We start from the raw sequence: 23,320 nt of genomic DNA, 5'->3' as shown, positions 1-23,320 counted from the left end.
AAAAATAAAATGGATGTTACTGTGCCTAATTTAAGCAGCAACATTTCACAACTAGATCATGGTTGTTATCTTCTTTCCATAAATATTTTAAAAATAAAATACTTCCACGAAAACATCAAATATTAATGCATTGAACTGATCCGAATTGGCAAATTTAACGGTAGTTCTTTACTTTTCAGATTTAAGTAATTTATGAAATTTAGTGATTGAGATAGATAGTCAGGCCAACAAATAGAAAGAAGAAATTATTACTAACTCGTTAGCTTTTGTGACCTATAAAAGAGGGGAAAAAATAACGAATTCTCTTTAACCACGAGTATATTCAATGGGGTTTGTAGCCATGCGCATTGTGCTATTGATTTGTGTGACGTCATTCGCGTTCAGTCCCGTGCGTGATTTACATGGAAGGACGGCTACTGCAGAAGTGATACAAAAACATGAAGAGAAATTTGGCATCGCTACTATTTGTAATAGGTAAATAATTTTGACTTAACTTTGCTATGAAAGAACTAAACAATTGCTAGTTCCTATTCACTTACTTGCGAGTAAAATACGATAGCGTTTAATGCATAGAAATTTCTCCCTTTTACGTTTTACCAGTACTCAGCAGAAGAATATGAAATTTCAGAAACTCATCGTGTTCCTTAAAGGAAATTTAAAATGTATACAGACTGGATTTAGAAAAGAAACACTGTTTTTCTTCGCTTTATTATTATATAAATATTTTTAAAAATCACAGTGAACCTTCAGAATTGATACTCAACGGGGTATCAACTCAAGTATTAATTTGTTTAAAAGAGCAATATGAAATAAGCTTTTGTAAGAGAACTCAATTTTGGTACCGTATGAGGTTGATTTTGATGATTCTTATTCCAGTTTAAAGACGGAAAATATATAGTTATTAAACTGACTACAATATTATTTTCCTCTCGTGTATAAGTGGATACAATTTGTTGGCGGAGACCTGCCTTTGGGAGATGATGAGGTTCGAATTCTGAAGGTCTCATATAGCCGCAATATGGAAAAGGGACGCTAAACTCCAGGAAACAAATTATGTTTTATTACTGTTTGTTCACGTCAATAATTCACTTAAAATTAGTGAATGCATAAATTGTTTGAAATTCTTCAGTTAATAGTTTAGATACTTTATTGAATACTAGCTATTGTATACCCATTCTTCGCATGGAGGCTGTAATTGGAAGTCAACGCCTGTGAGAGTTTCTCCATTGATTTCAGCGACTATGAATTCGACACTAATATCGGTCATTTTCCACTACTTTTACATGTCCCGGTAAACGCCTCCCAGAGACCCCCTGGTTCGAATTTTGACAAAAATGTTTCTTCCTGGTCTGTCGCCTGGACCAAGGTATCCGTGAACAAAAGTTGGTAACTCTCGGTCAACTTGTCTGGTCCCCAGATCGGTCCCGGTAAACGCCCTCCTGAGACCCCCTGGTTCGAAATTTGAAAAAAGCGCTTTGTCTTGATCTGGGCCTGGACCAAGGTACCCGTGACCAAATTTTGGTAACTCAGAACACTCGTCTGGTCCCCAGGTCACACACAGACAGACAGACAAACAAGCACACAAACAAACTCTATATTTTATTTATATTAGATTAGATTTAAATTAAACGAGAATGTGACAATTAGAGTTGCCAACACTGAAAAAAAAACCGGCATCCCCTCAAAATTCCGTATAATATTGGTCTAAGTGTGAAGTATCTCTGTTCGGACCCATCCATGGGAAAGAAATGTACTATCGTGAACAAAAGTGCATTAGCATCTATATTCTGCATACTTTTAGTACATTCACTAATACCTTAATAGATACATTGTGCTATAGGCCTAAATGAGAAACTGAAATAGGCAATGATCATTTTATTGTATTTACCAGTAACTGCCACTTCTTTAAAATTATCGAAACAGATAAAAAAAAGAATATTAATCTCTACGTAACAATTTTGGATTTGGAAAATGAAATTTATTCTTTAAACTTATATTTCAACTGCAGGAAATTGCTTAAAGAAGTTCTTTTTCACTCTCAATAAATGTATAAAATTCCCTATAAGTAAATTTAAAATTTTCCCTGATACAGCCCCTGTCATCTCTTTAAAATTATCTAAACTGATAAACAAAATATATTAATCGTTGATAGATGGTGAAAGGTGACGGTTTTGGATTTACAGAATGAAAGTTATTTTTTAAATCCATACTTCGAACTAAATGAAATTGCTTCGAACTAGATACAAATTTTCAAAAACCCGTCATAAAGGGGCTGGTAAGAAGTTTGTACCGGTCACTGGCTTTAATCAAAATAACAGCAATACCCGTCAAAACCCGGCCAGTTAGCAACCCTAGTGACAATTGAAAATCTTCCAAATTCTTTAATATATGTCTCACTTTTTCATACATACATGAAACATTATCACTAGAGACGAAACTTTTTTCGCAAATACGATGTGTGCGAAAAATTAAAAAAACAAGAATATGTTTCAGGGAACCTCAAACTTTTCGTTTCAGACCCCGAAATCAGATTTATATTATCGCGATTTTTTGCGAAATTCGGCATTACTTGCGATAAATGAGAATAAAAGCGGAATTCTTGATAATTATTGCTAATAATGACGAAAAGCGCATTTCCAATATTATTTAACTTAAAAATTGCTGTATTTTACCGAAAACGTGCAAAGTTCTCCATAAAATTCGTAAGCTTGCATGGCGTGATGTCACTTTCTGGGATTTTCAACGCTTCTTTGTGCGTCACTAAGGCCAGCCGGGACCCTTATACTCACCTTGTCGGGGAAACAAAAACTTCCAAAATAAGAATTAGCTCAAGCAGGAAAATTTGGGTCTGCTACTGCCAACTTAATTAAAAAGCATAGAGCTTCTCACCAGGCTGAAGTTAAAGTAAAGTTGAAAACTGCGTGTCAAAAGCATTGATGAAGCTGCAAAATTACATGCAAGCAAGTGACCACGACAATTCTGTGTAGAGAGTACGAAAAGCTCTATCAGTTATTTGGTCCAGAGACTGTTTCACTTCATAAAGATCTAGACATCAACAAAATTGAGCTGTTGCTTAAATCGTTGACTGTTTTTTGTGGTGAAAATGTTGGTTGCTTACGGTCAATTTAAAAGTAAGTTTATTGAAGTTCTCAGCAGTGAGAATAAGAAAATGACATTGTATCATTGTTAAAAAGTTTAAAAGTTAACCACAGGTCATTTGCTGTCAGCTCGTTACATTCAATATGGTTGCTGCCAGTCTCGAGTGTTGATGCCGAGAGATTATTTTCCAAGTATAATATGATTTTACTGACAGGAGAACAAACTTAAAAGAAGAACTGGTAATGTCTTGCTGGATGTGATCTTTTAACTAAAAACGAGGTTAGAGGGTGTTTGAAATTTTGCATTAATTTCTATATTTCAGTGAATACATTAGCTAGAATTTGCATCTAATTAAAGTATATCCTCATTTTTGTATTAAATACATGTTACTACCAAAAATATACTGTTTCACTCACACTCTCTCTCTCTCTCTCTCTCTCTCACACACACACACACACACACACACATATATATATATATATATATATATATATATATATATACTAGCAGCGTTCACCCCGCTTCGCTGCGGTCACCCCGGAACGCAATAAACTTTGTTACTTAGATAATTTTTACTTTTTCGCTTTCAAGTGATATGATAAAAACCATAGAAGATTGCACTAATGTTAACATTATATCGCCTGTCATTTATGTTAACCCGCCCCGCTTCGCTGCGGTCACCCCAACCCGCCCCGCTTCGCTGCGGTCATCCCGGAACGCAATAAACTTTGTTACTTAGATAATTTTTACTTTTTCGCTTTCAAGTGATTTATAGCGCCTGTCAGTTATGTTAACCCGCCGAGTCACAGGGTCATGCGGGTTGCATATAAATACGTTTATTTTTATACCTATGATGAACTAATAACAAAGGATTTGTACGTATGGACACCTGAATGGTCAATTATCTCAAGACACTGGTAATTGAAAATTAAAGTGATATGATAAAAACCATCTAGGGTCCACATCCTAACAACCCCCCAAAAATGAAAGAAATCGGTTCAGCCGTATTAGCGTGATGAGCGGACAAAGGATTTTTTGTACGTATTGACACCTGATTGGTCAATTATCTCAAGACACTGGTAATTGAAAATTAAAGTGATATGATAAAAACCATCTAGGGTCCAAATCCTAACAACCCCCCAAAAATGAAAGAAATCGGTTCAGCCGTATTAGCGTGATGAGCGGACAAAGGATTTTGTGCGTTCTCTTTTATATATATATATATATATATATATATATATATATATATATATATATATATATATACATACTTGTGCTACATTTAAAAAATATAAATGCGAAAATATCAAAATTGTTGCGAAAAAGTTTCGTCTCTAATTAGGCCTATAATTACTCACTCATACTACAAGTATTGTGTAAAGTAATCAAATTAAGTACTCTATTAGTGGCTATGATGGCTTAAGGTTCTTCATCACTCAAAGCATGAATAATGTTGGAAATTTAGAAAGTCAATATTCAGTATTGAAAAGCTGCTATTAAATAAACTGACATAGGGGAAAATGGGGCACAATGAAACTTCAAAATTATATTTGCGATATCTTATTTATTTCTTACGGTATTCGTTTAAAAAAAAACTGTTAAAAAAGTCATCTTTACTCTATGTGCGCTGTGCACATTCGTTGTTAGGCCTATAATTCAAAATACGAAGTTAGAATAAACAATTTTTGAAAGAGTTGTGATTGTTTCATTGTACTCCAGATGTAGTGGGGCTCAATGAAACAATAGATAGGATACAATTATAATGGTCTAGCTTTTGCAAAAACTGTTAATTAATATCGCATTAACGAGAAAGAAATATTTGTGTATAGCCATCGGCGCAAATCTGTCTTCAACATTGGTGGGGGGCGGGTAAGACCGTTCCCATATATATATATATATATATATATATATATATATATATATATATATATATATATATATATATATATATATATATATGTATATATATATATATATATATATATATATATATATATATATATATATATATATATATATATATATATATATATATATATATGCGATGTTCAAAATATTTATGAAGTTGAAAAACAATGCTGTGAAGAATCAGGAGAGCATAATTGTCTTCAGTGGCGTATTTAGGAGGCTATCGGGCTCAAGCACCCCCCCCCCCGAAATAAATGTTAGTTTTTCGCATTCCACGTACAACAATAATCCTTCCTACCATTTCTAAGAATGTCATTGACTTTCCATTTTCTTATGCTCTTTGTTCAGAAATAATACTGTATTTGTCAAATTTCATTCCATGTAAGAACTGCTTCCTTTTGTTCTTTCTTTCGTCCTTTCTACTTTTCTGTTTCTTTTCCTTGACGTTACTTTCTTTCATTTCGTCTATCATACTTTATCGATCGTTGTCAGTTGTGATACAAGTCGGTCGTAATCAGTAACACCAAAACTAAGAGGAGTTGATAGAAGAAACTGGTGTTCCACACCAACTTGCTCGGATATTAACATGACAGGACTTTAGTTATTATAACAAAGGAAAAATTATATCGTTTAGTTATTTTTAAAAGAAGGAAATATTTGAATTAAAGAAAATCAAAACGGGGGAATAATTAGCCCGGGAAATTAGGAAGGCCAAAAGAATGCTTCCTTTTTCTTGTATGAATAGAATTAAGGGTTAGATTCACTCCTAAATTTTTGTATCATATCATATAGGATTTATCGGTCTGCAATTCTTGCCATTATAACTTCAATTTATGCATAAATCAAAATATATTTAATTCTCAAACTCAGATGGGCAATTGCCCACTTCCTTCCTTGTGTTGGGCATAGCCCCTCGAAACAAAATCCTAAATACGCCTTATTCTAGAGAAAGGAGATGAAACTCATATTAGGGTAGATGAATCTGACCAACTGTTTTAGAGTATCTATATATATAAAAGAGAACGCACAAAATCCTTTGTCCGCTCATCACGCTAATACGGCTGAACCGATTTCTTTCATTTTTGGGGGGTTGTTAGGATTTGGACCCTAGATGGTTTTTATCATATCACTTTAATTTTCAATTACCAGTGTCTTGAGATAATTGACCAATCAGGTGTGAATACGTACAAAAAATCCTTTGTCCGCTCATCACGCTAATACGGCTGAACCGATTTCTTTCATTTTTGGGGGGTTGTTAGGATGTGGACCCTAGATGGTTTTTATCATATCACTTTAATTTTCAATTACCAGTGTCTTCAGATAATTGACCATTCAGGTGTCCATACGTACAAATCCTTTGTTATTAGTTCATCATAGGTATAAAAATAAACGTATTTATATGCAACCCGCATGACCCTGTGACTCGGCGGGTTAACATAACTGACAGGCGCTATAAATCACTTGAAAGCGAAAAAGTAAAAATTATCTAAGTAACAAAGTTTATTGCGTTCCGGGGTGACCGCAGCGAAGCGGGGTGAACGCTGCTAGTATTATATATTAGGCAACGTAAATGAAGTAGTAGTACATATCAATATTACAAATCACTGCCGTGAACACATTCTGAAATCTGAATACATGCATATTTATAATTGGTATGTTCCTAATTAAGCATCCACAAAGATCCACGTTAAAATTGTTTTATAATAATATAATTAATGACTTCCCCGAAACTATGAAGAAAGAATATCAATTATGTATGACGCAAAAATACTCTTTGATCAAAATGACGATAATCTCAAAAACATTACAAGAATCGTTACAGAAATCTGTCGCATGTCATATACTCTTTAGTTAACAGATGTAACCTTAAGATTATGGAGAAAAATATTCCAGGAATTGAATTCTTTTCTTTGCTTACGAAATATCCTCTCTCAAAAGAAAAATCGGGACACGCGGAAACACGTAGGAACAAACCATGGTTCGAACTAGCAGAGAAGAAAAAACAGGCAAAATTACGTTGGCTACAAAATCCGAATGAAATAACTACACAAAATTTCGTAGACATCAGGCGGGAAACTTCCAAAACTTTTAGAACAAAGAAGCGCGATTTTTTGAAAGCTAAAATTTAGGAACTTGAAGATAATAGTAAAAATAAAAACATTCGGGACATGTATAAAGGGATCAACGAATTTAAGAAAGGCTATCAACCTCGTGCTTACATTTAAAGAAAGTTGATGGAACAGTTTTCACTGATACAGATAGCATTTTAAATAGATGGAAAGATTTCTTTGACAATTTGCTTAACACGCAGTCAAAAACTAATGTGCGTGGAGAAAGAGAGATACTCACCGTAGAACCGTATAATCCAGAACCCAACCGAATAGAGGTAGAAGTCGCTATAAAGAAATTAAAGAAATACAAATCTCCGGGTGTAAACGAAATTCCGGCTGAGTTAATTTTAGCTGGAGGCGAAAAATTGTGGAACAAGGTACACAAACTCATTCTCCTTATCTACAACAAGGAAGAATTTCCAGTGAAATTTTCCACAAGAGTGGAAAGAATCAATCATTGTTCTAATCCACAAGAAAGGCGACAAAACTGACTGTAATAATTATCGAGGCATCTCTCTTCTGTCAACATCTATAAAATCCTAGCAAACATTCTATTAGCAAGATTGACCCCATACGCAGATGAAAGTATTTGAGATTATCAGTGTGGATTTAGACGAAATCGATCAACTATCGATCAAATATTTACCATTCGCCAAATACTCGAAAAGAAGTGGAAATACAGTATAGCACAGCACATCAACTATTTATTTATTTTAGAAAGGCTTACGACTCGGTTAGGAGAGAAACATTGTACAATGTTCTTATATAATTTGGAATACCGAAAAAGCTAATTAGATCAATTAAAGCATGTTTAAATGAATCTCAAAGTAAAGTCCGGATAGAAAAATTTTTGTCCACGAGCTTTCACATCGAGAATGGCTTGAAACAAGGAGATGCGTTGTCGCCATTATTAAACTTTGTCCTGGAATACGCTATAAGAAAAATCAAAGATAGCAACCAGGGCCTAGAGCTGAACGGTGTTCACTAGGTTATGCGTACGCTGATGATGTAAATTCAATAGATGATAGGAAAACAATAGAAAGAAATGCAGAGGTCTTATTAAACGCTTGCAGGGACAAGGGTTTAGAAGTAAATGCAGAGAAAACTCAATACATGGAAGTGCGTCGGGAACGTAATGCGGCAAATTATGAATGCGTTAAAATATTAAATAATACTTTTGATAGAGTTGATCTTTTCAAATATCTAGGATCAATATTAACAGACAAAAATCTTATTCACGAAAAAATTAAATGTCGACTAAAAACAGAGAATTCGTGTTATTATTCAGTTCAAAATCTCTTGTCGTCGCGAATTCTGTCGAGGAATTTGAAGCTTAAAATAAATAAAACGATAATCACACCTGTTGTTCTGTATGGTTTCGAAATAAGGTCGCTTACTCTGAGGGAAGAACATAGACTGAAAGTATTTGAGAAGAACAAGATGCTCAAACGAATATTCGGACCCAAGAGGAACGGGAATGGGGAATGGCGAAAACTTCATAACGAGGAAGTACGTAAATTATACGGCTTATCAAACATTGTTAGGGTCATCACGTCTAGGAGGCTTAGGTGGGCAGGTCATGTAGCTAGGATGGAAGAAAGTAGGAACGCTTTCAAAAGTATTAGCGGTAAGACAAATCGGAAAACGACCATTAGGAAGACCTAGGCTCAGATGGGAAGACGATATTAAGATGGATCTTGCAAAAATAGGAATACAAAGTAGAAACTGGATCCAGTTGGCTAAGGATAGAAGTCAGTGGAAAGCTTTGTGAACGCGGCATTGAACCTCCGGGCTCCATAGGCTATAGAGTTAGTTAGCTTACGAAGCATGAGTAGATGCCTAGGCTGATACTACAAATAGATTAAATGCGCATTTTCTGAAAAGATGGGTTCTACTGACATTGGATAGTCTATATACTCTTCGTATGCTGGGGCCTAGGGGAGAGGAGGAGATAAGATTTCATATTAGGTTACGTCACGCACAGTTGCACGCCTTCATTTTCACTAAAAATGGAAAAGCCAAGAGAAACAAATTTCATCTCACTTTCCTTTGTAGGGATGGGCACGACTCGAGTCAAAGGTAATTTTCTCGAGTCGTGTTCCTAGTCGAGTCACTGCTTTTGACGTCGAGTTTCGAGTCGAGTCGAGTTTGATGTATGGCTTGCTCGTTCGGCTCGTTTTAGCTCGTTTTGAAATCATGGTCTGATTGGAATGGAAAGCGAAAGCCATGAGAAACGTAAGCAGTAATGTGGAATATTTTTAATGTTGCTCACGACAGAGGACAATACTGGCATCTCGTCTCGTCTAGATAACTATAAGACAACAGATTTTTACAACGAGACAGTCTCAAATGTCGTGAACACCAATATAAATATATAATTACTGTAGTTCTTACCATCTAGGTGGAGACCTGCACAGTCGAATTTTTGAATTGAGTTGGTTTTGAGATCTGTTATGATCAAATCTTCGAAGGGATCATGACAACTCTATTGGTTATCGAAGACGCATCTCGACAAAAGCACTTTCAGATGATGGAAAAGGTGGAAGCCAGTGGGCGAGATCTGATACGGTTTTGTGTCATATCGCAATACATGTAACTTTTACAGTGATGTTTATTATTATTGTTGTAATTTGATTAGATCTTGACAATTGACCAATGCTTAACATTGACATTGTAGTTTTTGATACATTTCGTCAATTTTCTGAAGCACTCAATTTGTCTGGATTAAGTAAACTGTCAGTGGAATAATGCACCCACGAAGTACCTCACTATCACGGACAAATCCAGGATTTTCTGACGAGGGGTGCACCAATAACTACCACTACATTTGAATTTTTTAAATGCTTTTAGGCATCTGTGGTTGTGCATGAGGAATGTTGTTTTGCTTGGTGAATCCTTTGCCTTCAACCTTCAGAAAATCGACTTTAAACTATTGCTTTTACAAAATTCTGCTTTCTTTTAAAAACGGAAACATAACAGCAGAAAATTTAAGAAAGTGTTGCTATTTTCACTGCTAGCTTCTCATTTTAGATAGGGTATATTTACAACGAAGAGGGTTCACGTGCCCTGGTGCACACCCTTACATCCGGCCCTGCTCACTATATACTTCGAATGCAAAATCGGCTCTGGAAATGTTTTAGGAACAGATGCGCGATCCAACAACTGATAGAATGTGTCGATTGCCAAACAAGATAAAATTTTCCTTTCATGTGTGTGTATATATTAAATAAATTGCTTTTATATCACAGAAGCAACAGCAGAGTAGAACAGAATTCAAAAGACTTATTTCTTAGGTGTTTGTTCAGTTTATCCATCTTTTCACCTTTTCCAGTTTCGTTGTACAGAGGTTGTTCAGTCTACATTTGGCCAATTTCGACTTAACTAAAAATTTAGAAGAATCCATGGCGCTAGGTCCGTAAATGCTCGATGTGTTTCCCTTGGTTCCTAACAATAGCCCGACAGCGTAATTTCCACTGTAATAGGCTTCTATGAAGAACTGGGAGGGGAATCTTGTCCCATTCCGTTTGCACAGCGTTCCAAAGTCCTTCCACAGTTGTCACACGCCGTTTTCCCAAAGCCCGCTTCAGCAATCCAAATCCACAATAGTCCCTAGGACTTGCATCTGGAGATTTAACAGGTACCTCATTGAAAGATATCACCTGTATACCACTTGCCTCCTCCATCTCCCTGTAGAATGCGAGGGACGATCGTGAGATATGTGATGAGGCCTTGTCCATGTGAATGCGCACCAGATTGGCGTCACTTCCGTACATTGTTGGAATCTCATGCTCGCAGATCGGCCGCATGATCTGCTCCTGAAAATACTGCGAATGTATTTTGCAGTTCTTCGCCACCCTACGAATCTTCAGTTTACCTCGGTAACAGCAGCCAGTAATGACCATGAACCCTTTTGGGAAGGATTCTTTACAGACACGGACCCACCTTCTGAAGTTCTTGGCGCCTTTCTCTCAGTACATGATGGCTCTCGGTTTGCCGCAGTCGGAAAGGTAAATCCACGCTTCATCGAGCGTTACGACGTACATCCACCTTCGTTTTGCCAAATGCCGTTCGTACAGCTTCCGGGCGTTACACTTTCGTTCCTTTTGGTGGGCATCCGTGAGAAGATGGCCGCGAGCTTTCATGACTTTTTCCAGCTTGAGTTGATGATGTAACGTCCGGCTCACAGTCCCCAAAGACACGTCAAGACGATTAGCCATACACCTTTGTGTTGGCGGATTTTCTTGCATTGCCATTTTGCGAAGTTTCCTCTGCATGTTGGAGGTGACCTTGATGCATTCCCGCTTCCTAGGCAACTTCGTTGGTGATCCTAATGGTGGAGTTTCGTTGCCCTTGTAGTTTTTAATAACATTTTTATTCCACTTGCAACCATTCTTCTTGCACTGTTTTCTAATGACAGAAACACTAAAATGAGCGTCATAAAGAGCCTCAACATAGCCTTCCCAAAACCGGCTTATTTTGGGCGGCATTTTGGTCACAGAGCGGAAACCCACACACTTGGAAACAAATTTAACACAACACTCACAACAATGGTCCTGTTTTGTGCGTTATTGCCGTCCGCGCGGAAAAACAACTCCGTTTCCAGGAAGCCACTGCACAACAATGCAGGACGCCACGAGCCAGGTCGGGTGAGTTCATTCTGCCCGGGAGGGGGAAGGAACGAAATCGGCCAATCGTAGGCTGAACAACCTCTGTATGCTTGCTCGCTGTCTTAATTTACCCCGCACATTCATTCCTGTGTGACCGTTGAAGTAGATTTTGCAAGAAACGTGCTTCGGTGCCCTATTGTCTCACAAGGGAACCTATCCCAGTGTAACTCTGACTTCGAGTCGAGACTATGGCCGTTGGATAAATTGTCCCAAAAGAACATAACACGAAAAGGGATACATCCTCGATCGCAACCGTTGCGGAGATATAAACGTGAAAAGTTAGAAATTGAGCTCCATACTATACATTACAAAGTCGGATTCCGGGTCAGTTTTTTCGGGAACGGTCGGGTAAGGAAACTCAGCGAATACATATCAAATTAGTGTGGGGAGCCCATACCTTTTGAATGAAAAATGTGTGTACCCGGGGCACTCGCAGGGTCCCAGGCGGGGTCCAACTAAAATTTGCAAATGGAACCTGGGGTCAAGTAGCATATTGTATGAAAGCTATTATTAAATAAAAGAAAATAGAACATATCTCAACTCTCTACCTGAACCCTGTGCAAACGGGTAACTGGTCAAAATGCCAATACAACGTACATCAGAAAATCTATGGCCACGCTTCTAAATCCGTTAAGTTGCGACAATAACAAAACAGAAAAACACGTTTAAAAGTGCAAGGTATTGAAGTAAAGCAAATTGCTGCAGAATCTCTCTCTCAAAAGCATCCTTCGATATATTTTATTTCTGCACTATTATTCCAGTTTTCTCGAACCGTCCGATAGAAATTTCACGGTGCAATCTGTGAATCTGGGGTCCCGTTGCGCGAAGCATATACCGTTGCTTTTTGACCTTCTCACCCTCCACGACGGATGCGATTCACAATGTATCCTTTCTAGGACACGAAATCCAATGGTCATGGTCATTCTATGGTCCATTGGTCATTCGAAGTCACACTTATACTTGGATAAGGTCCGTTGTACAACTCTGTGAGAGACTGCAGCAATTTGCTTTACTTCAATACCTTGCACTTTTAAACGTGTTTTTCTGTTTTGTTATTTTCGCAACTTAACGGATTTAGAAGCGTGGCCATAGATTTTCTGATATAGGTTGTATTGACATTTTGACCAGTTGCCCGTTTGCACAGGGTTATCGTAGAGAGTTGAGATTTGTTCTATCTGCTTTTATTTAACAATAGCTTTCATACAATATGCTACTTGACTCCAGGTTCCATTTGCAAATTTTTAGTTGGACCCCGCCTGGGACCCTGCGAGTGCCCCGGGTACACACATTTTTCATTCAAAAGGTATGGGCTCCCCACACTAATTTGATATGTATTCGCTGAGTTTCCTTACCCGACCGTTCCCGAAAAATCTGACCCGGAATCCGACTTTGTAATGTATAGTATGGAGCTCAATTTCTAACTTTTCACGATTATATCTCCGCAACGGTTGCGATCGAGGATGTATCCCTTTTCGTGTTATGTTCTTTTGGGACAAAATATCCAACGGCCATAGTCTCGACTCGAAGTCAGAGTTACACTTGGATAGGTTCCCTCGTCAGCCTTGAAAATAAACGAAATCTCATAGATTTCCTATAATGTACTACAACGTGGAGAACATAAACTTTTGGAATGAAGTAACAAGGTATACAGACAAGATATACATGTTCTGTGACCACAGCTTGTATCAGTTAAAAAAAAAGCACCCGCATTTCTGCAGCAAATTTGTGCAATCCAACGAGGCATGTCATTTGAAGAGGGCGGTGGTCGATGGACAATCTTGCTCCCCCTCTTGGCAAAATCTGAAATGATGCCATTGAATCCAACCCAGTAGGACATGCCAGTGTCCTATTCGTTATGTAGTTCATCAGAAAATTAAATCTTTTGAAGCCTGAAAGAAAATTGTCACTTTAATTATTGTACCCCACCCAAAGCATGCTGGAGGAAGGAGCACTGTAGGTCAGTAACAGAGCGCTTACCTCTGCTGCGTGGTTCCCTGGTTCGATCCACGACAAAGTAAGTTTGTGGTTGACAACATTGTGCCCTTGAGTTTTCTCGGGATACTCCCGTTCCTCCCCACATTCTCATTCTTCCAATTCTTTCGTCATCATTCACTTGCCTTTATCATCCTTCTCCCTTAGCCTAAAGGGCATAATCGTGGGACGTTAAACTGAAAGGTTTCATTTAATTTCATTTTCCGAGTTATGCTCGATTTAGTCACGACCCGCCACTGATATTACGTCCAGTTCTTGTAGTGCAATGGTAAGTTCCGCAAAGGGAGAAAATTCTCCCTTAAATTCTCTCTCTCTCCCTAAATTCTATTGAACAATGGTTCAAAAGATTACGTATTAATATTACCTCCTCAAAGTTCTGTGATATCTACCGACCTGAAAGAAACTCTTTGTGAGTTCGTCATTTTCTCAACCATTTCCAGTATGGAAAGTCAGAACGGCAGTATCTGAAGCAGTGAAGCGGTATCTCAAATATAATGAATGACCACTTTGTTTTATAATATTTTCCAAGTACTAGGCATATAAGTCTTTCAATGAAGAGCGAATCATATTTATTTAATTGGTGAAAGGAAATTGAGAAGTTCTCATAGATTTTCAGTTATGGTATTACTGACAAAACAAATTTGAGTTTAAGAAGAGTAAATGCCTGGACGTGTGTAAAGTTGGCCCCCACTCTCAAATTTTGATTCGAAACTGAAGTTAATCGTTTGTTTCTCGTTTGTTACTATTGTTTTGAAGAAAAAAATCGTTTCGTAAAACATAAAGATATATATCCAAAATAAAGTTGGGGGAGCCAACTTTATACTAGCCGCTTCCACTTTCAAATTTCGATTAAAAAACAATACCAATTGTTTGTTTTTCGTTTGATAATAATTATTTTGAAGAAAAAAATCATTTGAAATATTTATAAAATAATGTTTGGGGTGCCAACTTTACACTGGGCACCTAGTTTAAAATTTTGATTTGAAACCTAAGGCAATCGTTTGTTGTTGATTCTTTTAAAGAAAAATAGTTTCTTTCCAAAATTATAAAGAGATATTTATACTTTCACTGTCCCTCCCATCTTTTTCAAATGTCGATCCAAACTCGAAGCCATTCGTTTGTTTTTAGTTTTTTATTGATTCTTTGTAGAAAAATGTTTGTCTCGAAATTCATAGAGATATTTACACAATAAAATTTGAATGTGGCGAAATTTATCCTGGTTATTCCACTTACAAACTTCGATTGAAAATCAAAATCACGTTTGATGTGTGTTTGTTGTTGATTATTTGGAAGGAAGAATCGTTTGTTTCGAAAAACATAAAGAATATTTACAAAAGAAATTGGTGGTGCAATTTCGCACTGATCCCACTTTCAAATTTCGAAATGGGTGGTGCAATTTCGCACTGATCCCACTTTCAAATTTCGAAATGGGTGGTGCAATTTTGCACTGATCCCACTTTCAAATTTCGAAATGGGTGGTGCAATTTTGCACTGATCCCACTTTCAAATTTTGATTTAAAACCGAAGCTAATCGTTTGTTTTTCCTTTGTTATTGATTGTTTTGAAGAGAAAGTAGTTTGTTTCGAAAAATAGAAAGTGAGATTTACAAAATAAATTTCGGATGTAGCAATTCATCCTGGTCCCTTTACTTACAAATTTCGATTCCAGACCAAAATCAATCGTTTGATATCGGTTTGTTGTCAAGGGCGCCCATCAGGGGGGGGGGCAAGGTGGGGCGCTCGCCCACCTAGAGGAAATTGTACTTCGGAATATCGAAAACCCAATACAATTCTTAGAATAGTTACATCAAAATTTGAAACTATATTTGAAATGTCGCTTATACTTGCCCCCCCCCTTGGAAACCACAACATTGGCGCCCTTGTTTGTTGTTGATCATTTTGAAGAAAAGTACTTTGTTTCGATAAATACAAAAGTATGTATTTACGAAATAAAGTTGATGAAGATGGTTTGTTTATCGTTATTTTGAAGAAAAAAATCGAACAACAAAAAGAGAAAATTACAGGATACATTTGGTGGCCAACTTCACACTGCGTATTCTACTTTTAAATTTCGATTCAAAACTCAAGTCTTCGTTTGTTTCTTATTAATTGGTTTGAAGAGAAAATTTGTTTCGAAAAATACTAAGAGTCATTTACAAAATAAAGTTGGATGTACCAGCCTCACATTGGTCTTCCAAATTCCAAATTTCGATTCAAAACCAAATTCAAGCATTTGTTTTACGTTCGTTATTGATTGTTTTGAATAAAAATCGAAAAGTATTAAAGATATTTTGATAATAAAGCTAGTGATCACCTTCACGCTTTCTCTGCACTTCTAAATTTCATTCAAAGCAAAAAAAAAAAAAAAAAAAAAAAAAAAAAGAGAGAGATAACGATGAGAATACAATCAGTAGTGTACGCAGAAGTTTGCCAAGGGGTTCAGGCTCCTAAGTTCAAAAATATTTCAAATGTTGGTATATATATGATGAATGCTTATTTTTGCATATCTTGTTCAAGGTGTAAGTTTCAAACTCTAAAATCCCTCCCCTTGCATACGCCACTAAACAGAATAATACTATTTAAAAGAAGCACATATTTTATTGCCAAAAAAAAATGAAAAAAGGAAAAGACCAATAATAGTAATAATAATACCTTAGACGAATACAAATTCAATTATAAAACAATATTTCATTATTTTATTTTATATTTTGGAAGTGAGAATTGAAACACTACAACGTATACAGATTGGCAGGCACGTAGCCAGGATTTCGAAAAGGGGGGAGGGATCCGTGACATGAAATACTGTAATCATCGCATCAGGGGCTCGAGCATTCTAAACTGTTTTGCTGGAATATATGTTGGTTCGTTTAGCCAGGATTTCGTAATGAGCGGGGGGAGGGGGGCGAGAGATGAAATACTGAAGGCCCAGGACGTCGATCAATCTAAACTACTTTACTGGCGACATATATTGATTTGTTAGGACAATAAAATGAGGATATGTTAATACGTATTTTAATAACAAACTATGAAGAAATCTCGAGTAAAAGAATATAAAAAGGCCAATGGTGTAACTAAAGACTTGGGGGCCTCCCCGCAAACAGCGTGGAGTGGGGCCCCTTCTCTACGTCCCACTTCATGATTTGGAGCCCCCTGATGGCTTGAGCCCCCCCCCGCAATGCGGGGTCTGCAAGGCCCTTATTTACGCCCCTGAAAAAGGCATTGAAAAGAATTTTACAATATCTGTGTTCCTTTCTCTGATGAATCAAATGTTAACAGAACTTTCTTTCCACATAACCTTTTTGTTTTCATTACTCTGTCAACTACTGTCTGCTCTTAATGACAGGTTAAAGGAGTAGTAGAAAACTCTTTCTGAAATAACATGTTCTATACTGCAGAGAAACGATGACGAAAAATTATAAAAAAATTTCACACTGTTACAGAACGGCATTATGCTCTGGAAAGCTTGAAATTTTCCTGACTAGTAGCAGAAATTCTGAGAATTCCGTAACTTTTCTAGAAATTTCAAATTCTCTGACTTTTCCAGGGTATCTCGCTCATTCGCTACCATGTATTGCAAGTAATACAAATCTCCTCACAAGAAAGAGTAACCAAAAGCTTGCTGTAGCTTTTTATTTTTAACTCTGATTCTTCTTTTACTCGTTTCTTTTCGTTTCATCCTTCCTTAATTTTTTACATTTCTGGTTTCGAAGGGGGGGGTCTGGACCCCCCGGACTCCCCCTTGGCTACGTGCCTGTAGATTGGATAACAAATGCTTTAGAATTACTTTACACATTACAAATTGAGAAATAAGTAGTAGTAGGGACCCGCGTTGGCCCGAATGACTCATCCTCACTCTCTTTCATGACCGGGGTGAAAGGTCAATGACCTGGCCCGGGGGCAATGACCTAGGGGTACTTAGGACCACCCCCTCTAAATTTTGGCAGGGGTACCATGGCCCACCCCCTAAATTTTGGCAGGGGTACATAGGACCACCCCCCTTAAATTTTGGAAATTGCCAAATCTAAAAATTTGGTGTGGTAACCTAGGACCATAGTATGTACCTCTATCAGTATTGGGTGTCTATGTCGTTCCCTTTCATGGGTAAAAAATTGCCAAAAATTCAAATTTCGGGGGATTTTGACCTAATTTATCCCCTTTGATGAGGTATTATTACCCTATATAGTTATATGGACGTATACAGGGGTCCATTCCCTTTCATAAGACATGGGTATATTAATGCACCCTTGAAAAATTTGGGAGGGGTACCTTGGCCCACCCCTTAAATTTTGGAAATTGCCCAATTTAAACATTGGGTATTATAGTACAGGACCCTAATATCTATTATGATAAATTTGGACGGTCCACCTTGTTTCCTTCTAGGGGTACAAAATTGCCAAAAATATAAACGTAAGCAATACGTTATACCACGTGTTTGGTTTTCGACCTAATTTATCTCCTTGGATGAGGTCCTATTACCTTATATAGTTATATGGTCATGTATAGTGGTCCATTATCTATCATAAGACATGGGTACATTGGTGCACCCCTTGAAAAATTTGGGAAGAGTACCTTGGCCCACCCCTTAAATTTTGGAAATTGCCAAATCTAAAAATTTGGTGTGGTAGCCTAGGACCATAGTATGTACCTCTATCAGTATTGGGTGTCTATGTCGTTCCCTTTCATGGGTAAAAAATTGCCAAAAATTCAAATTTCGGGGGTTTTTGACGTAATTTATCACCTTTGATGAGGTGTTATTACCCTATATAGTTATATGAGCGTATACAGGAGTCTATTATCTTTCATAAGATATGGGTACATTGGTGCACCCCTTTAAAAATTTGGGAGGGGTACCTTGGCCCACCCCTTAAATTTTAGAAATTGCCCAATTTAAACATTGGGTATTATAGTACAGGACCCTAATATGTATTATGATAAATTTGGATGGTCCACCTCGTTCCCTTTTAGGGGTACAAAATTGCCAAAATATAAACGTAAGCAATACGTAGTACCACGTGTTTGGATTTTGGTCGATTTTATCCCCGTTGATGAGGTCCTATTACCTTATATGGTTATATGGGCGTATACAGGTGTCCATTACCTTTCATAAGACATGGGTACATTAATGCACCCCTTGAAAAATTTGGGAGGGGTACTTTGGCCCACCCCTTAAATTTTGGAAATTGACCAATTTAAACATTGGGTATTATAGTACCGGATCCTAACATGTATTATGATAAATTTGGATGGTCCACCTCGTTTCCTTCTAGGGGTACAAAATTGTCAAAATATAAACGTAAGCAATACGTTGTACCACGTGTTTGGTCTTTTGGCCCAATTTATCCTCTTAGATGAGGTTCTATTACCTTATATGGTTATATGGTTATGTATAGGGGTCTATTCCCTATCATAAGACATAGGTACATTTGTGCACTCCTTTAAAAATTTGGGAGGGGTACTTTGGCCCACCCCTTAAATTTTAGAAATTGCTCATTTTATATATTTGGTATTATAGTACTGGACCCTAACATGTATTATGATAAAATTTGGGTGGTCCACCTCGTTCCCTTTTAGGGGTACAAAATTGCCAAAATATAAACGTAAGCAATACGTTGTACCACGTGTTTGGTTTGACCTAAGTTATCCCCTTGGATGAGGTTCTATTACCTTATATGGTTATATGGTTATGTATAGGGGTCTATTCCCTATCATAAGACATAGGTACATTTGTGCACTCCTTTAAAAATTTGGGAGGGGTACTTTGGCCCACCCCTTTAATTTTGGAAATTGCCCCTTTTTTACATGTTTGGTATTATAGTATAGAACCCTAATATATATTACTATAAATTTGGGTGGTTCACCACGTTTCCTTTGATGGGTACGAAATTGCCAAATTTTAGTACAACCACGTGTTTGGTTTTGGCTCAATTTATCCTCTTGGATGAGGTCCTATTACCTTATATGGTTATATGATCATGTATAGGGGTCCATTCCATATCCCCTTAAATTTTGGAAATTTTCCAATTTAAGCATTCGGTATCATAGTACATGACCTCAACATGTATCATGATAAATTTGGGTGGTCCACCTCGTTCCCTTTTAGGGGTAAAAATTACTAAAATATTAACATAAGCAATATGTTGTACCATGCGTTTGGTTTTTGGCCCAATTTCTTCCCTTTGATGGGGTTCTATTACCTTATATGGTTATATGGTCATGTATATGGGTTCATTTCCTATCATAAGACATGGGTACATTGACGCACCGGGAGGGGTATCTTGGCTCATCCACTCGGTTTTAGAAATTGTTTTAATATAAGCATTTGGTATCATAGTACAGGTCTTCAATATGTACCACTATAAATTTGGATGGTCCACATCGTTCCCTTTCATGGGTAAAGAACTACCAAAAATCGAATTTCGGAGGTTATTGACACCTATTTAGCACGTTATATGGTTTATTACCTTTATATGTTTATGTTCCCTTTTAAATTTGGGAATTATCAAATAACAAAATTCGGTAAACGTTTTCTAGGACCCATTGGTGTTCCTCTTATGGCCAAATATTCAAAATTTAAATGTTATTGACCGGCTTTATTATTGAATAAGTACAGGATTTATTACTTTTTTCATAAGACACAGGTGTATTTGTGTACCAATCTTAAATTTTGGGAGGGGTACATTTCTTATTGTCATATCAATAATTGGTAAATGTTCTTTGGGTAAATCATTGTGATCACGTGATCAGTTATTGACCTATGATGGGATTAGGAGTCCAGGACATTGGTACATTGAAACTTTGTAGGATAATTTGAGAATGCGTCATTGGTATTGATTATTACAGCCAAATATAAACGTAAGCAAGACGTTGTACCACGTGATTGACCTTGATGAGGTAGTGTATAGGGATACATAGCTAACCTTATTGAATCTTATGACTCATAGTCTTAAGGGAATACATGCTACAACACTGGCAAAGTTATTGTTGATGCAATTTGATTGGCTGATCACTATCTTTCCTGCAATCTGATTGGTTGATCACTATCTTTCGTGCAATCTGATTGGTTGACGAGTTTTAAATCTTTGCTGTATTCAGTTTTTAAGTTTTGTTTTACATTTAAAAATCTTGTTTTCGTTCAACATTTTGCACTCAATGATAAATATGATCAAAACCGTTTATTTGTTAATCGAATAGTTAAAAACCGGATAAAGTTTGACGGTTAACCGTGAAACGTAAAAATTTTTTAGTTTGAAATTTTTTTTGCTTGAAACATTTTGTTTGAAAATTCTTGCTTTCAAATTTTTTGTTTGAATTTTTTGTTTCAGAATTTTGTTTGAAATTTTTTTTGACAACTTTTGTTTCAAAATTTTTTGTTTAAATTTTTTTTGTTTGAAATTTTTTTCGTTTCAAATTTTTGTTTGAAATTTTTCGTTTCCAAATTTTTTGTTTGAAATTTTTTGTTTCAAAATTTTGTTTGAAATTTTTTTTGTTTCAAAATTTTGTTTGAATTTCTTTCGTTTGAAATTTTTTTGTTTGAATGTTTTTCGTTTCAAAATTTTGTTTCAAAGATTTTTGTTTGAAATTTTTTGTTTCAAAGTTTGGTTTGACATTTTTAAAGTTTGTGCACTCATTAGTAAAGAACCGGAACTGTTTAGAACAAAAACCTTTGTCAATATTTTTTTTCATGATGCAATAGTACACGTCAGAACCTGGGGTTGTACTTGAAATGAAAAAAAACACAATTCATTGAAATGGATCATTTTATTACACTCCACATACATCCATACCAGATAGTGGTTCTGGATATTGTCGATACAATGTATTTTGAACTTCTTGCACTAGTTTGTCTTTAGCATATAATTTTAATTCCAATTGAAGTCTTTTAAGGTCTAATGCGATATCAATTGGTGGAAACTCAATGTTCATTTGATCACAAACAAACTGTTTATCAATACAGGTATGCACCCACGAACGATGTTGACAACCATCACAATATCTAGATACATGTTGTACAATATGCATAACACATTTTTCAAAATAGTACTTTTTCAGGAATATACTTGTTTTGTTACACACTTCCACTGCATGTTTAACACACTGGAATACGCTGATGAATTTGTTCCATTCCGTTTGTGTTAGATACACCATGTTGCGAGGGACATGAAATGTACTCTTTTTACGTAACAGCACCATCTTCTCTTCGAGGACTGTACGCAGCACCACTTCATGATTTGAGCCTAATGATTTGACTATGGTCACATTTAGCTCATCATGAAAATAATCGTTCATTTGGTCGATTCGTGCCATTCTTCACAGGTCAGTTGTACACCAAATTGTTCTGCTTTGCCCAATCGAATCACTGGGTCAAATGTTCTAGCACTGATACCAATCATCACATGTTTTGTTTGAAATATATTTATTGGATAATAGCTTGCGAAGATGAACTCTTTATCGTTAGAAGTACACATCTTTCCTCCTGAAAAGCACTTGCTCAAATGATTTCACGGTATTGGTTGATTTATAGAACTACGGCTGACGTCATGTGCTGACGTTTGAATTCATGGTTTCAACACAGTTGCCGACCAACCACATTCATACAACTATGTCTGATGTGCTGACGTTTGAATTCATGATTTCATCACAATTGCTTACGAATCCGGCTGTGTACTAAATTCAAACTGATGACTTCGACCCAAGAGTCTTTTATAGCATAAAGATACAGATCCAGTATTTAAGAAACGCAGCAGTTCTTCTTGTTTTGATGCTTCCATGGGTAAATATCTTGCTGGTAAAATTATATTCTTATCATTTTCAAGCTTCACTACGATTCTTAATCCAAACTCTGTAGGGATCATTTGGCTAGCTAAGATTCTATAAGGTACATTCTGTTGTAAATCAGTAATCTTGGTAAATGATTTCATCACATCACGTGTGTTTAGAAACTGCAGACAAGTAGCCATGATGATGTTATCATGAATACTAACGCGAACGATACTTATATATGATGCAAAACTGATGACGTTTCATTATCATGTTCTGACGTGTACTATTGCAACATGTTCTGACGTGTACTATTGCACCACAATGTTGCCAGAGGTTTTAGTTCTAAACAGTTCCGGTTCTTTACTAATGAGTGCACAAACTTTAAAAATGTCAAACCAAACTTTGAAACAAAAAATTTCAAACAAAAATCTTTGAAACAAAATTTTGAAACGAAAAACATTCAAACAAAAAAATTTCAAACGAAAGAAATTCAAACAAAATTTTGAAACAAAAAAAATTTCAAACAAAATTTTGAAACAAAAAATTTCAAACAAAAAATTTGGAAACGAAAAATTTCAAACAAAAATTTGAAACGAAAAAAATTTCAAACAAAAAAATTTTAAACAAAAAATTTTGAAACAAAAGTTGTCAAAAAAAATTTCAAACAAAATTCTGAAACAAAAAATTCAAACAAAAAATTTGAAAGCAAGAATTTTCAAACAAAATGTTTCAAGCAAAAAAATTTCAAACTAAAAAATTTTTACGTTTCACGGTTAACCGTCAA

The 23,320-nt window shown here is 36.2% G+C and overlaps 1 protein-coding gene across 1 annotated transcript in view; it reads left to right on the top strand.

Annotated features, from left to right (window-relative positions):
• Window positions 1–364: 364 nt before the first annotated feature.
• LOC145660502 (lysosome-associated membrane glycoprotein 5) overlaps window positions 365–23,320 on the top strand; it is a 55,314-nt gene continuing 32,358 nt past the window's right edge. Inside the window, exon 1 of the mRNA XM_081725628.1 lies at window positions 365–474. Within this exon, the coding sequence (XP_081581754.1) occupies window positions 438–474 (37 nt within the window). The 5' untranslated portion in view covers window positions 365–437. The remainder of the gene's footprint in view (window positions 475–23,320) is intronic.

The sequence above is a fragment of the Thermobia domestica genome, chromosome 9 (genome assembly GCF_964235325.1).
Source record: "Thermobia domestica chromosome 9, izTheDome1.hap1.1, whole genome shotgun sequence".
Classification (NCBI taxonomy): Eukaryota; Metazoa; Arthropoda; class Insecta; order Zygentoma; family Lepismatidae; genus Thermobia; species Thermobia domestica.
Note: the sequence above shows the minus strand (reverse complement) of the source record. Positions and strands in the feature narration are given on the sequence as shown.